The sequence below is a fragment of the Leucopleurus acutus genome (genome assembly GCF_964270905.1).
Source record: "Leucopleurus acutus genome assembly, chromosome: 16".
NCBI lineage: Eukaryota > Metazoa > Chordata > Mammalia > Artiodactyla > Delphinidae > Leucopleurus > Leucopleurus acutus.
The window spans coordinates 42,472,275-42,486,031 of NC_139158.1; the positions used below are offsets into that span (position 1 = coordinate 42,472,275).

General features: G+C 37.8%; 1 protein-coding gene across 1 annotated transcript in view; it reads left to right on the plus strand.

Moving 5' to 3' along the window:
- XRN2 (5'-3' exoribonuclease 2) overlaps positions 1 to 13,757 on the plus strand; it is an 80,280-nt gene that overhangs the window by 41,149 nt on the left and 25,374 nt on the right. The window contains exons 18-24 of the mRNA XM_082856291.1: positions 1,126 to 1,233; positions 1,332 to 1,421; positions 2,573 to 2,645; positions 6,692 to 6,775; positions 7,830 to 7,927; positions 8,580 to 8,659; positions 9,914 to 9,970. Of these exons, the coding sequence (XP_082712417.1) occupies positions 1,126 to 1,233; positions 1,332 to 1,421; positions 2,573 to 2,645; positions 6,692 to 6,775; positions 7,830 to 7,927; positions 8,580 to 8,659; positions 9,914 to 9,970 (590 nt within the window). The remainder of the gene's footprint in view (positions 1 to 1,125; positions 1,234 to 1,331; positions 1,422 to 2,572; positions 2,646 to 6,691; positions 6,776 to 7,829; positions 7,928 to 8,579; positions 8,660 to 9,913; positions 9,971 to 13,757) is intronic.

Here is a 13,757-nt window from a genome sequence, read left to right on the forward strand (position 1 = left end):
AGAAATTCATTACTTTGAATAATATTTGTTTCTAAAGCTCCTTAGGTGTTAATATATAAACAAAGCTATTTTTTTGCTGTGTCAAAAGATTTCAACACCAGGGAGTATGGTTGAGTATACTTTGTCTTTCAAATGACTAAAGTGTAGTGTTTTTTTAATTGGAATAAAAAAATAAGTGAGGAACTAATAGATAGTCACTAAATGACTGAACAAAGGACAAAGCCTGGAAAATACTATTAAGAATTAGAAAGGAATTTGAATGATACCATTTCCTCTGTATAAGGTAGTGATGTTACTTGAAGTGCTTTCTAATTGGAGTCATCTGTATCTGACTTAAAGCCTTTGATAATTGGGATGTCAGATTGATGAGAGGTTAGGTAGACATGGGGATTGTAACACAGATAGTTAATATCTGGTTTTGTGCTCGGAGGTGAAGCAAGTTCAGTTTGGTGTGATCTGAAATTAGTAAGTAGAAAGTAATTTAATGTGCTGAGTATCAACTATAAAATATTTTAATTTCATGTTTTACTCCTACCAGGATTTTAATTCACCAGGCACAGAGTGAAAACATATATCAGGGAGACTTCTTTTTTCTATGAGTATAACTTGTTTCCGTTTTGATGGGCTTACTTAAATATTTTTATAATGAAGATAAAGTTTTCCCTGAAAATACAGGGAATAGTAAGATGAAGCTTTTGCCTGTTTTACTCTCAATCACAGTGATGTCCCTTCCTCACCTGTAGGCTCAGTAAGTGTCAGCTGCAGCTGCTCTTCATTTTATTTGATGATGGCAGCTCTAGAGTTGAAAGAAATGCCACCAAACACATTATAAGGATAAAAATCTTCACCAAATTGTGTTTGTGAATATAAAGTTTGGTATTAACTACTGATTATTAAAGGTGTTTTGCAGTATTTTTTAAATCAAGGGGCCATTGATTCGAAGTAAAAAGTTCAGATTTAATCAAAATAACTTAGGACTCGTGGAAAAACTTAATGCATGGAATATATACTAGAAGTCGTGCTTTATAAATAGAATATATAGGTTAACAGTCTAATTTTTATTTGTTTTTTTCTGTGTATATCATTAACATAGATTTTTGGGTTTGCTGTTTTTAATGATTGCAGGGTTGTGCGTCCTGGAAGTGGTATTATCCATTCCATTATGCACCATTCGCTTCAGACTTTGAAGGTATTGCAGATATGGCTTCTGATTTTGAGAAGGGTACCAAACCGGTAAGCTTAACTATTTAGAGCCATAAAATTTATAGAATTTTGGCTTAGATAAAAATTGTGTGTTGTATGCTAAAGTTTTTTTTTTTTCTTTTTTACAGTTTAAACCACTGGAACAACTTATGGGGGTTTTTCCAGCTGCAAGTGGTAACTTTCTACCTCCATCATGGCGGAAGCTCATGAGTGATCCCGTGAGTCTTTTAGTATTTTGAGTGTGTTGGTAACTGGATTTTTGTCGTACATTTTACCAACATTAGCCACAATTCGTCTTGCATCTCATAGTTAAGAGAGCGAAGTGCAGGAAAAAAAGTAATAGTATTTGAGTTCCGTATATTTTTCACCACTTTATTCTTTTTCTGCTTTCCTTGGCCATCAGGACCCAACTTAGTAAAAAAAAAAATCATTTGTGTTTGGGAGAAATTCTTAGAACAGTTTTTTTATTCTCAGCCTACCTGTAAGCTATTATTTTTGGTTGTTCCAGCCTGTGTGGTGGCTGCTAGAGCTAAGGCTGGCCCGCTTGAAATCCCCGCCCAGCTGGTTTTGTGGGCGAGGAGTGAGACCCAGCTGGGAGGTGGGGTAAGTAAGCTCTTCACTCTACACTGGGTCCACAGCTGTCTGCTTTAAAATTCCTCTATAATTATGCCTTTTTTCCCCTCTTTTAAAATATAATTGTTGGGGCTTCCCTGCTGGCGCAGTGGTTAAGAATCTGCCTGCCAATGCAGGGTACATGGGTTCGAGCCCTGGTCCAGGAAGATCCCACATGCCATGGAGCAACAAAGCCCGTGTGCCACAACTACCGAGCCTGTGCTCTAGAGCCCGTGCTCCGCAACAAGAGGAGTCACCGCAGTGAGAAGCCCGTACACTGCAAAGAAGAGTAGCCTCTGCTCGCCGCAACTAGAGAAAGCCCGTGTGCAGCAACGAAGACCCAACACAGCCAAAAATAAATAAATTTATTAGTTAATTCTGTTTCACTAGACCTGCAATTTAAAGAATACTTTTTTTTTTTTTTTTTGTGGTACGCGGGCCTCTCACTGTCGTGGCCTCTCCCGTTGCGGAGCACAGGCTCCGGACGCGCAGGCTCAGCAGCCATGGCTCACGGGCCCAGCCGCTCCGCAGCATGTGGGATCTTCCCGGACCAGGGCACGAACCCGTGTCCCCTGCATCGGCAGGCGGACTCTCAACCACTGCGCCACCAGGAAAGCCCAAGGAATACCATTTTTAAAAGGAAAGGATGCTCATTTTCTTATCAGGCATGATAACGTGATCAAATGTTATGTCCAATTCTTTGTAACAGAAATATGTGACTTCACTTTTTGAATCTTTACTTGTCTTCCTGGTATAGGATTCTAGTATAATTGACTTCTACCCAGAAGATTTTGCTGTTGATTTGAATGGGAAGAAGTATGCATGGCAAGGTAAAATTTAGACATTATTCCTTTTCGTTAAAATAATTTTCTCTTGGTAAAGCTGTGCACAAACGTGATTTATGGGATGAAAGAATTTCTATATTTTGCCATCCAAACTGGGATTAGCAATGATTGATATTTTAATAGTCACACTGTGGTAAACAATAAATGGGTTGAAATACATTAATCATATTTTTTATCTCCTTTGTGATTAATTAACGGGACTTGGGACTTGCTCCTTTCAGTCACTGACGCCTTGTGAGATTGCTGAGCAATGTAGAAACATGAGAGTGTCCATGTGGAGATCTACTTACACTCTGTGGAAACTTTTGAAAAATGTATTAGAAATTTAGTTTACATACTTAACATTAATCATACTTAGTTTATTTCTTATTTATGTGTATATTATTTTCTCATTCCATTCTTTTCACAGACTTTGTAGAAAGAATGGCAGTAAAAATTAGTACTAAATGTAAGGTGATATTTCCCACTCAAAAAATGTGTGATGACAGTAAAACACAAGAATGCCTCTCACACAGTAAGCCAATTGTTGTTTCACACCAAAGTCCCTTTCAGCAAATCATTTTAACCTCTTCTTCCACCATATATTTTTCTAGAATGATAAGCATGTTTGGTAATACCATGCTTTCATTCTTTTTCCCTGATTATTCTCTGGGGTACAGAGACCAGTAAAATAACTCAAAGAGAACTGTGGAGGAAAAGGGGAATAAATAATAATTTACCAATTGAAATAATTATGAGATTTTAGGGTTGACTTTTGATTTATGTAGTAACAGGAATTTCATATTACTTTAACAGAATGATAGTGGGAAATGCAACCCGTTGATTGGGGCTGTGCAAGTGTTGTACTCTGTGGGCATATTGTGTTATAGGTAAAAAGATTGGGGACTTAGGTTGTTTTTGAAGATGCTTTGTAGAGGAGTCACATAGAGGGAGAGGAGGCATAGGAGAACAGGAAGTAGTAAAGTAAAAATAAATAAAGTTATTTATGTAAGTGTTCGTTAAATGAATAAGTAAGTATATAAACATGCAGATGACTTGCTGACTATCACTGTAGTATAAATTGTCTAGAGGAAAAGTAAGGCAGTGCACATCAGTTAGTTTCTCCACACCCTTGCCAGTATTTATTTGGTTTTTTGATAGTAGCCATCTGGATGGGTGTGAAGTGGTATCTCACTGTGGTTTTGATTTTTCATTTCCCTAATGATTAATTATGTTGATCATTTCTTTTTGCATGTGCTTATTAGCTATTTATGTATCTTGTTTTGGAAAATTGTCTTTTCAGGTCCTTTGCCCGTTTTTGAATTGGGTTTTTGTTGTTTTATTATAGGTGTACTTTATATATTATTGATTTTGATGAAGTCCAATTTTTGTTGGACTATTTTGTTGTTGTTGCCTTTGCTTTTGGTGTCTAAGAAATCACTGCCAAATCCAGTGTCACGAAGCTTGCTCCCTACATTTTCTTCTAAGAGTTTTATAGTTCTGGCTCTTACATTTAGGACATTCAGCCATTTTGAGTTAATTTTTGTATGTGGTGTAATGTAAGGGTCCAACTTCATTGTTTTGCATGTGGATATCCATTTTCCCATGACCGGTTGTTGGAGAGACTGCCCTTTCCCCTCTGAGTGGTCTTGGCACCCTTGTTGAAAATCATTTGAGTGCATATGATGGTTTATTTCTGGGCTGTTTATTCCATTGGTCAGAATGTCTGTCTTATGCCAGCACCATACTGTTTTAATTACTGTAGCTTTGTAGTCAGTTTTGAAATCAGGAGATGTGAGTCCTCCAACTTTATTTTTCTTTTTAAAGATTCTTTTGGCTGTCTGGGGTCCCTTAAGATTCCAGATGAATTTTAGCATGGGGTTAAACTCAGACCTTTAATATTTTTATATTTTATATAAATATTTTCATTTATTAGACTCTGTAGCAAGAACATACCTTTCTTGAGGTAAAATTTACTACTGTTAGGAGATGTAGTTTTTTCTCCATACATATCTTTAAATCGTATGGAAAGTAATGATAATACTTAGTTAAGTTCTTGCCTAAGTTGAGTACATCTTAAAGTGATAGATGATAAAATGTATCTGGGTATTTTTCCAACATTTATTGACCATGTGTACTTACAATTATTATATATAATAATATAGCGTAGGGCTTCCCTGATTCCGCAGCGGTTGAGAATCTGCCTGCTAATGCAGGGGACATGGGTTTGAGCCCTGGTCTGGGAGGATCCCACATGCTGCGGAGCAACTAGGCCCGTGAGCCACAACTACTGAGCCTGCGCGTCTGGAGCCTGTGCTCCGCAGCAAGAGAGGCCGCGATAGAGGCCCGCGCACCGCGATGAAGAGTGGCCCCTGCTTGCCACAACTAGAGAAAGCCCTCGCACAGAAACGAAGACCCAACACAGCAAAAATAAATTAATTAATTAATAAATTCCTACCCCCAACATCTTCTTTAAAAAAAAAAATAATATAGCATAGATATTTCGAATGCTGTGTATTTTATATATGAACAGAGAATTTAAGTAATTTGATCAGAGTCACACAGTGTCAGAACTAAGATCTGAACCCAGAGAGTCTGACCACTGTGTTTAACTAAATATTACCACTATTTGGGCTGCCTCTGGGCTGTTGAGAGGTTTAAATGAACCAAAGCATGTAACATAGGAAATAGGTGCTCAGAAAAAAGTAGCTGCTGCCGCTGTCATTTTTACTATCAACTCATTCTCAAGCACTACCACTGTCACACCTGGGTGTAAGGCGTTCCTTCCTCCCTTGGCCAGTAGGGCTCATTTGTTACTTGTTAACCATATGGCTGTCATTAGCACTGCAAGTTGCTTACTGTTTGGAATTAGCTTCTGGAGTTGATATTGTAGGAAAGTCTTTCTGATAATTTGTTTAGATCCTAAATCTAGTAGGTAGAAAATGAAAGCTAGATAATGTTGTAGTTTTTCATGTTATAACTTTTGTTAAGTGAATGACTAATTACCACTTGAACAACTTTCTAGGTTTTTTCCATCTAAGTGTTTACCAGTTTTTTAGGCCCCATAAAATTCACACTAGAAGTTAGTATTTTCAACTAGGTATTCTCCTTACTTGTAGTACAATTGAAGACGTTTCCTAACTTTGAAAATATGGTAGCTAAATAATTAATGACAACTTTGGAAACCTTTCATTTCTCATCATTTTAAAGGGAAAATATCACAAATACAGCAGTTTTGAGTGGGAGTAGTTTCAAAATTATTTAGCTTTATTTAACATTTCTCTTTGCTATTTATCTTAAAATTTTTATTTGGCCAAAATACTATTTTTACTGTATACAGCAGCACTTATTATGCTTCAATAACTTCGTATATTTTTCTAGTAATAGATATCGTATTACTGGTGTGCTTCTTTGAAGATTATGCACATGGGTCCAGATAAAGCAATGATGTCAATTCTAGCACACTCCAGGGGACAATTTTCAACCTGAAAATAATCATCTGTTCTACCCGCCCCTAAAATTTAAGCAAACAAGTGTCTAAAATTTTTGTGTGTGTAAGTTAATTATTAGGTCTTAAAATATAACAGAATATTATGCAATTTTAGAGCTGCAGGAGTCATTTCAAGTATTCTAGTTAAACAGAACTTCTGAGTATTTTTGTTGAATGATCTCTGTACAAAAGAAGAAACCAAGGTCCTAAAAAGATGAAAGGATGAACCCAAGCCTTTGGGAGATTGACTGGTTTGCCCGAGGGCATCTAGTAAGGAGGGCGAGAACAGAGAGAGGCTGGTGTCTAGGTGGCCACTTGTTCATTTAATTTAAAAATTTTATTATCACAGAGTTAAGATCAAACATGGTTTTCCATATGAGCCATTTTAAGGGTGGGGAATTTGGAATTTTTTCTTCTACATTTGAATTTTGGCTAAAGATTAGAGTTCAGTTCCCAAATGTTTTTATATTAGCAGGGATATTCTACTAGAAATGTTCATTTGGACCAGTTCAATTTAGGTGACCCTAATAGCTGGGCGGTTGGTGTGCGTTTATGTCCCCAGGTGTGGCTCTGTTGCCGTTCGTGGATGAGCGAAGACTGCGAGCTGCCCTGGAAGAGGTGTACCCGGACCTCACCCCCGAAGAGAGTAAGGCCGACGCCCCACTCAGTCAGCAGTGAGTCTGTGGGACACAGACTTCACGTTTCCTTATAAAATTAGACCTTTTGGGCTTCCCTGGTGGCGCAGTTGTTGAGAGTCCGCCTGCCGATGCAGGGGACACGGGTTCGTGCCCAGTCTGGGAAGATCCCACATGCAGCAGAGTGGCTGGGCCGGTGAGCCATGGCTGCTGAGCCTGCGCGTCCGGAGCCTGTGCTCCGCAGCAGGAGAGGCCACGGCAGTGAGAGGCCCGTGTACCGCAAAAAAAAAAGAAAAAATTAGACCTTTTTTTTTCATTTGTGAATTTTTCACAAAGGGGGCAGAATCACTGATTTTACTTCTTTGTAACAAAAGTTAAATTTGTTTCTTAAAATTTATTACCTGTAAATTGAATAGTAATTAAATGAAACTTTTAAGTTATAAGTATTAGATTTCCTCCATCTCCCTTCTTCCCTTCCTCCTCCCCTACCCCCCAAATAACAATAACTTTGCTTGAAGGTTAAGTTGAGTCAAAAGCATTTGCTCTCAGAGTGTTAACTTGAAATGTTATTTTTCACAAAAAGTAGGATTTTGTCATTAATACTGACAGTTAAAATATTGGGAAATTGCAAGGCTGGGCTCAATTGGAAAATTTATTTAATACCAGTGTAACAAACCTATAGAAATAATATCTCCATTAACCATCCTTAGGATAATTTTTGTTCTCAGATGATAAAATTAGTGTTTTCTCAGGGAATGTTTGTTTCTTATAATAAGAAATTGAGTTCTGTATAAATAAGAAAACTTTGACCCTTATCTTGCAATCCCATAATAATTCAGGTATATTTTAGTAATTTTTTTGATAGTCATTGATTTTTGAAACCTTATCATCAAAGTTTTTTTTTCTTCTGCAGAGACATATCACCTATTTAGACCTATTGTTAAATTATTTTTCACAGACTTTAAGTTTTTAAAATTTAGATGCATCTTTTAATTTTGTTGTCATAAAAATTGCTCTTGCAGATACAATGGTTTGATCTTTATTCTTTTCCTACTTTCCCCCCAGCTAGAAGAAACAGTCTTGGAGGTGATGTCTTATTTGTGGGGAAACATCACCCACTGCACGACTTCCTTTTAGAGCTGTACAAGACAGGTTCCACAGAGGTACGGTCTCCCTTCCAACATGAAGTGTTTTTAAACAGTATATTTATTTGGTTAATTAATCAGGAATACCTAGTTAATTAATCAGGAATACCCTTTTTAAATTTGGTAAAATATAAACATGATTTACCATTTCAAGCATTTTTAAGTGTATAATTCTGTGGCATTAAGACCATGTACAAAGTTGTGCAACTACCACCAACTGTCCGTTTCCAGAACTTCATCTTCCCCATCAGAAGCTCTGTACCCATTAAACAACATTAAACACTGCCTCTCCATCCTCCCCTCCTCCCAGCCTCTGGTAACCTCTCTTCTTCTTTCTGACTCTATGAATTTGTCTAATCTTGATACCTCACGTAAGTCGCATCATACAGTAGTATTTGTCCTCTTGTGTCTGGCTCACTTGGCTTAGCATAATTTTTCAAGGTTCAGCCATCTTGTGTTAGAATTTCCTTCCTTTTATGGTTGAATAATATTCCATTGTGTGTATACGCTACATTTTGTTTATCCACTCATCTGTTGATGGGAACTTCAGTGGTTTCCACCTTTTAGCTGTTAGGAATGTTACTCCTGTGAACGTTGACGAACAAGCATATGTTTTAGTCCCTGCTTTCCAGTCTTTCGGGTGTATAATCAGGGCTGTGTTTTTCCACAGTCAGTGGATGTACCACCTGAACTATGCCATGGGATTCAAGGAAAGTTTTCTTTGGATGAAGAAGCCATTCTTCCAGATCAGTAAGTATTCATTGTATATAATTGAAGCGATTGGGAGGATGTATAGTTAGCATTTTTACTTTGTTGCCTAAATGTTTCATTTTCTAGTAATAATGAGAAAGTAGTGAGAAAACAAAACAACAGCAGAATACCCCTGGACTAAAAAAAGACTTGGGGTCAAAGCCCAGCTCTTGGGGCAATCCGCAAGGTCAAAACTATTTTCATAATAATACTAAGGTGTTATGATGCTGTTTGCCTTTCTCTTTTCCTCCCTTGAGTGTATGGTGGAGTTTTCCAGAGGCTAAATGTAGTGTGATACCTCAAGAAATTGAATCAGAAGTGGATAACAGAATCCAGCTATTAAGATAGATACTAAGCCATGTATTAAAGAAAGTTAAAACAGTAACATTCTTCTCATTTGTTTTTGTTTTGCTTTGTAAAATATAGTGGTTTTTTTCATAAAAATGTTATATAAATTAATGGTAGGTTTATTACTAAATTGTCTTATTAGGTTTTCAATAGTAGGTTTATTAGTATTATCTTTAAATTAGTGTTTAAAAAATTTCTTAGTTTTAATTTTTAATAGGTAAATATTGACAGATATAACCAACGTGAACAGAAGTTCTTTGGGGTCCTCAATTGATAAGAGTGTAAAGGGGCTCTGAGATCAGAGTTTGAGAACTGCTGCTCAAGGGTATATAGATCCAGGAATAGAATTGCGGGTCATAAAATATGTGTATCTTCATCTTTTCTAGATAATATCGGGGGGGGTTTCCAAAGTGATTACACTGTTTTATAATCTGTGTCAGTTTGTGAGCGATCCTGTTGCTCTGTTCTCGTAAACTCTTGGGATTGTCACGACCTTACGTTTTGTCAATTTGGTGGATGCTTGTTGGGATCTTGGGGTTGACAGTTGTATTTCTCTGATGACTAATGAAATTGAATGCTGTATGGTATATCTCTTAACTATTTGGTTTTCCTCATTTATGAAATACCTGTTCTGTTTTCCTGTTAAGTTATCTGTCCCCCCACCTCCCCCTTTTTGGTTTGTAGGTATTCTTTACAAATTCTGATAAAAGCCCTTTGCCCATAATTGTTTTCTGTTAGTGAGATTACAAGCAAGGAAGACAAGGCCCTTTTTTAAAGATATATACGATTATATTGTTTTGCTGGTGCATTTTAATGATTTCCTCAGAAACATAGCAACATCTTGCTTCCACTTATCCAAAAGGTTACGATTCACAAATAGATGGTTCTTCTCTTGTTTCTTTTTAGAATAGTATGTTCTCCTGTTCCCATGTTAAGGGATCTGACACAGAACGCTGCGATCAGGTAAGTTTCCCCAAACTGCTGACATTTGCCCAGAATGCAGCTCTGAACTTGCAGATAAGTTTAAGAAGACTGGTTCACCGGGAAATGGTAGCTGTATTCCAGCAGTGCTTTGAGATTGGAGAGTCCCTGTGTTGCAGACCTCCTAGTAGAGCCTCTTGACTTTAAATTATGTATATTGTTAAGGTTACTGATTTAACAAGCTTGCTTCTCTGCTTTCTGGTTTCCCCTAACAACCTCTAATTCTTCCTGGATTAGAAAAGTGGGAGGTAGAAAGTAGGAGTTTCCAGGAGTAGTTTGCTGTGTATGTGCAAACAGACCTCTTCACCCCAGAGGCCCACACAGCTTCACCGTATTGTAAGACTATTTATTACATTTATGGTCGTGGCCCTGCTGAGTTTAGAAACAAAACTGTTAATATACTTTATTTTGGTTAAGATGAGATAGACGAATTTGTGGAATTTTTTTATCAACAATTTTAAACTTAAGGGGCTAATTTCTGCTATCTGGAAAACTTATACTTCATTTCTTCAATGGTGACAGCATTTTCTACTGAGTATGTAAAATATAGTATAGCTATTTAGATAAAAATCAAACTTACTACTCATTTATGTAACTGTTGTATGTAATTACTAATCTTGATGGCAGGGTTTATGTTTTTGTTTTCTTCAGTCTTTAGATGAGAGGAGGGCAGATATTCTAGTAATTCAAGGATTTTGTAAAAGCTCTTCCTGAATACTCCCTTATTTCTCTCATTCTCAGGGAATATTTTGGATTTTACTTAGATTTCTCATTGTGACGTATAAGCATGTTTATTTTCCTGTCTTTCATGGCTTTAGAGAGCAACTGCCATTCTAGAAAGGCTTTTACGTAAAGAAAACCATTGTGAATTTGGGAAATCTTCCTAAACTAGTTGCCTTTATTTATCTCTACCCACAATTTTAGTTTATCTTTGCACATAATTCGTCCTGGCTCTTTGTCTGTGGGCTCTTTTGTTAAGGGTGGGATTCAGAACCGTAAGCCAAGCTGCTGTGCCCACCACAAACAGTCTGGCTGCGGCAGAGCCAGTGTGGACTCTGTGTATTAACCCCTGGGGTCTTTGGCTCCCAGCCGAGCTTCAGGCCAGTTAACTCCCACCTGTCCTCTCTGTTTGCTGTGCTCCTCAATTTCTCAGCATGTTCTCAAGGGTCTTCCTTCACAGCCCTCTAGAAATAGTTAATTCATCTTAACTATCTAATTAGGATAGAGACTTGCGCAAGGGAAGAGTTACAAACTTGACAGATCCCGGAGTTTTTGTTTGTATGATGATATGGTGGTGGTGATTTCTGAGCCTGAAATGGCCTTTGGTGTTGTTTGGTATCCACTGTTTTTACAAGATTTATTAATTTATAAAAGAAATCTGAGATTCAGCTGTATATTCAAGTATATATTGAATATAACTTCATAATAAAATTGACTTAATTGAGTTGATTTCCTAGAGATTTTGTGAAAGACCAAAGTGTTAACTCTTACCGTATGAGGTGATTTTCAGTGTTTTCTCTGAGGGGTCATGTTGAGGCTGAGATGCAGTTTACTGTAGTTTTGCGTGTGTTTGTTTCAGGGTTTCTTGTGTAGCCCAGTGTTTTTTTTTTTTTGCTTTATAAACAAAAAATCTGAAAAGGTAGCTTCCATAGTCAGCTGCCAGTTCTGTTTTGACTCTTGATATTTTCCCCCTTCTCTGTTTGCATGCATCTGGTATTGCATTCCATGTTTGAGAAGTTGTTTCCTCACATTGACTTTAGGTAGATTCTTCCCATCGTGTTAGGTCTTATCTATAGTATTGAGAAAGTATATTTTAGAAGTTATTGAAGTGTCTTAAATTCATAGACGGATTCTTAGAGAATACAATCAGCAGTTACCTAGGATTTTTTTTTCCAATTCTGATTCCATAAGTCGTTCAACATAGTAGTAGTTTAACTTCGAACAGAGCTGAGCTATCTCCCTGAATTTTCCTCAGTCTGCTCTTCCTCCACCATTGTAATTTGCTTAGCATAGTATTTTAGAATAATTCTTTGTCAAATTTAAACATATAAAACCTGTATATGATTTTTAAATTACAAAAAAGTTATCTTCCTGGTGTAGCAGCACAATTTTCTATCCATCTGGGGGAGTACATGCACACACACCCCCTTGGTCTCACCTCGGACTCTGTGTCCACACTGGCTGCTTTGTTCTGCGCCCCTCACACGCCTCCTTGCCCATCTCTCCGTTCTGTCCCTCGACCTCCTGTTCCCCCAGATGCCCAGACTTAGGAGCTTTGGCTTCTCACTTTACAGGACTCCATGTACCTACACCACTGCTCTGGAATATTTTTTTCTTCCCAATTATTTTTCATATCTGGCTTTTCCCAGTGAGCCTGTTCTGTACTCGCTCCTCCTGGATTACCGTAGTGCTCTCCCAGCTGATTTTTTTTTTTAATGCCACCTTCCTTCCCACTGAATCTGTTGTCTCATCTTTCTTAAACACTGCCACCCCTCGGCGATCTTTGGTTCCTGCCCTATTTTGGTGGAGCCGTGCTCTGTGCCTGAGTGCCCACAGCTCCTCAGGGACACCTCCTCCTTGCTCTCTAGGCTGGTCCCTTCCGTGTCCCACTCATCTCTGTGCCTTCCTCCCAGTGCTTGGAATGCTCTTCCCTTTGCCTACCCTTCTTTGCTTTTCTTCTCTTCTCAAAGGTAATCTGGGTTTATGTAATCTTTAGAGATGTTTTCATTAGTAGCATTGTCAGATTTCTCTTTCTCTCTCATGGCACCTGGCATCCTTCTAAACCCATGTAAAAGCCTGGCTTTCATAGTGTTGGAACCTGTGTTTGCCAGATTCTTCTAAGAGCCCAGACTTACTTCTTCAGAGGACTGCTTCTCAAACGTTCTGTGTTCACTTTTGGATGGATCAGGCAAGGGATAGAATGTTTTCTGTCTTCAAGGAGATGTTTTTAAAATGTGGATGTACGTGAAGATAGATTTTTAATGTAATGACCATTACTGCCATGTTTGTAAGACTCATGGTTGGCAAGCAGGTAACTTGAGATCCAAAACCTGAAGAAGTGGAGGACACACGGAATCAGTAACAGTTGATGGTTGGGAACACTTGGGAGGGTTTAACTTTCACTGCCTGTAATACTTCATAGGACACAGCTGGTTAACCTCCTCTGATAGGATGTCAGAAAAGACATTGTTAAGTCCTATAAACTCTTTAAGTGCTTTAAAATGTCAAGTATATGAATCGTGAACAGTTTGCAGTGGTTTGCTGATTGAGCATTAATTATGGAATGTATCAGGGAAAGGTAAAAATGAAAAGATTTCTGGAGTTTTCTGCTTTCTTTGTGATGTGTCCTAGCACTCTCAAACAATAGTAGTACTTAAATAGCGTTTATAAGGATAATTCTTAAAGTGAATGGAATTGGAAAAGGTGTTGTGCATTCTGGTTTTTTTCTATTGAGACTTTGCTGCAAAGTGTCTAAAGTGCTACTTGTGATAAAAATAAAAGCACTGTTCAGTTTCCTTACTTTACAACTATGCTTAGGTTTAAAATTTTTAATTTATATTGTCCTTAGTGTGTTTATGAAGACAATTAAGTGATTAAAATAATAGGGAGGTTACCTAACCAAGGAGGGGATCTACTGTACAAGCCCTCGTCGGAGCTGGTCTGGAGGGTAGAAGCTTATGCTGGCTGACTCGGCGCTGTTCCACCTCGAGGGAGTGGTTAAACCCCCTCCGCTGTTCACCAGTTAGATGAAACAATATGAATCTACGCA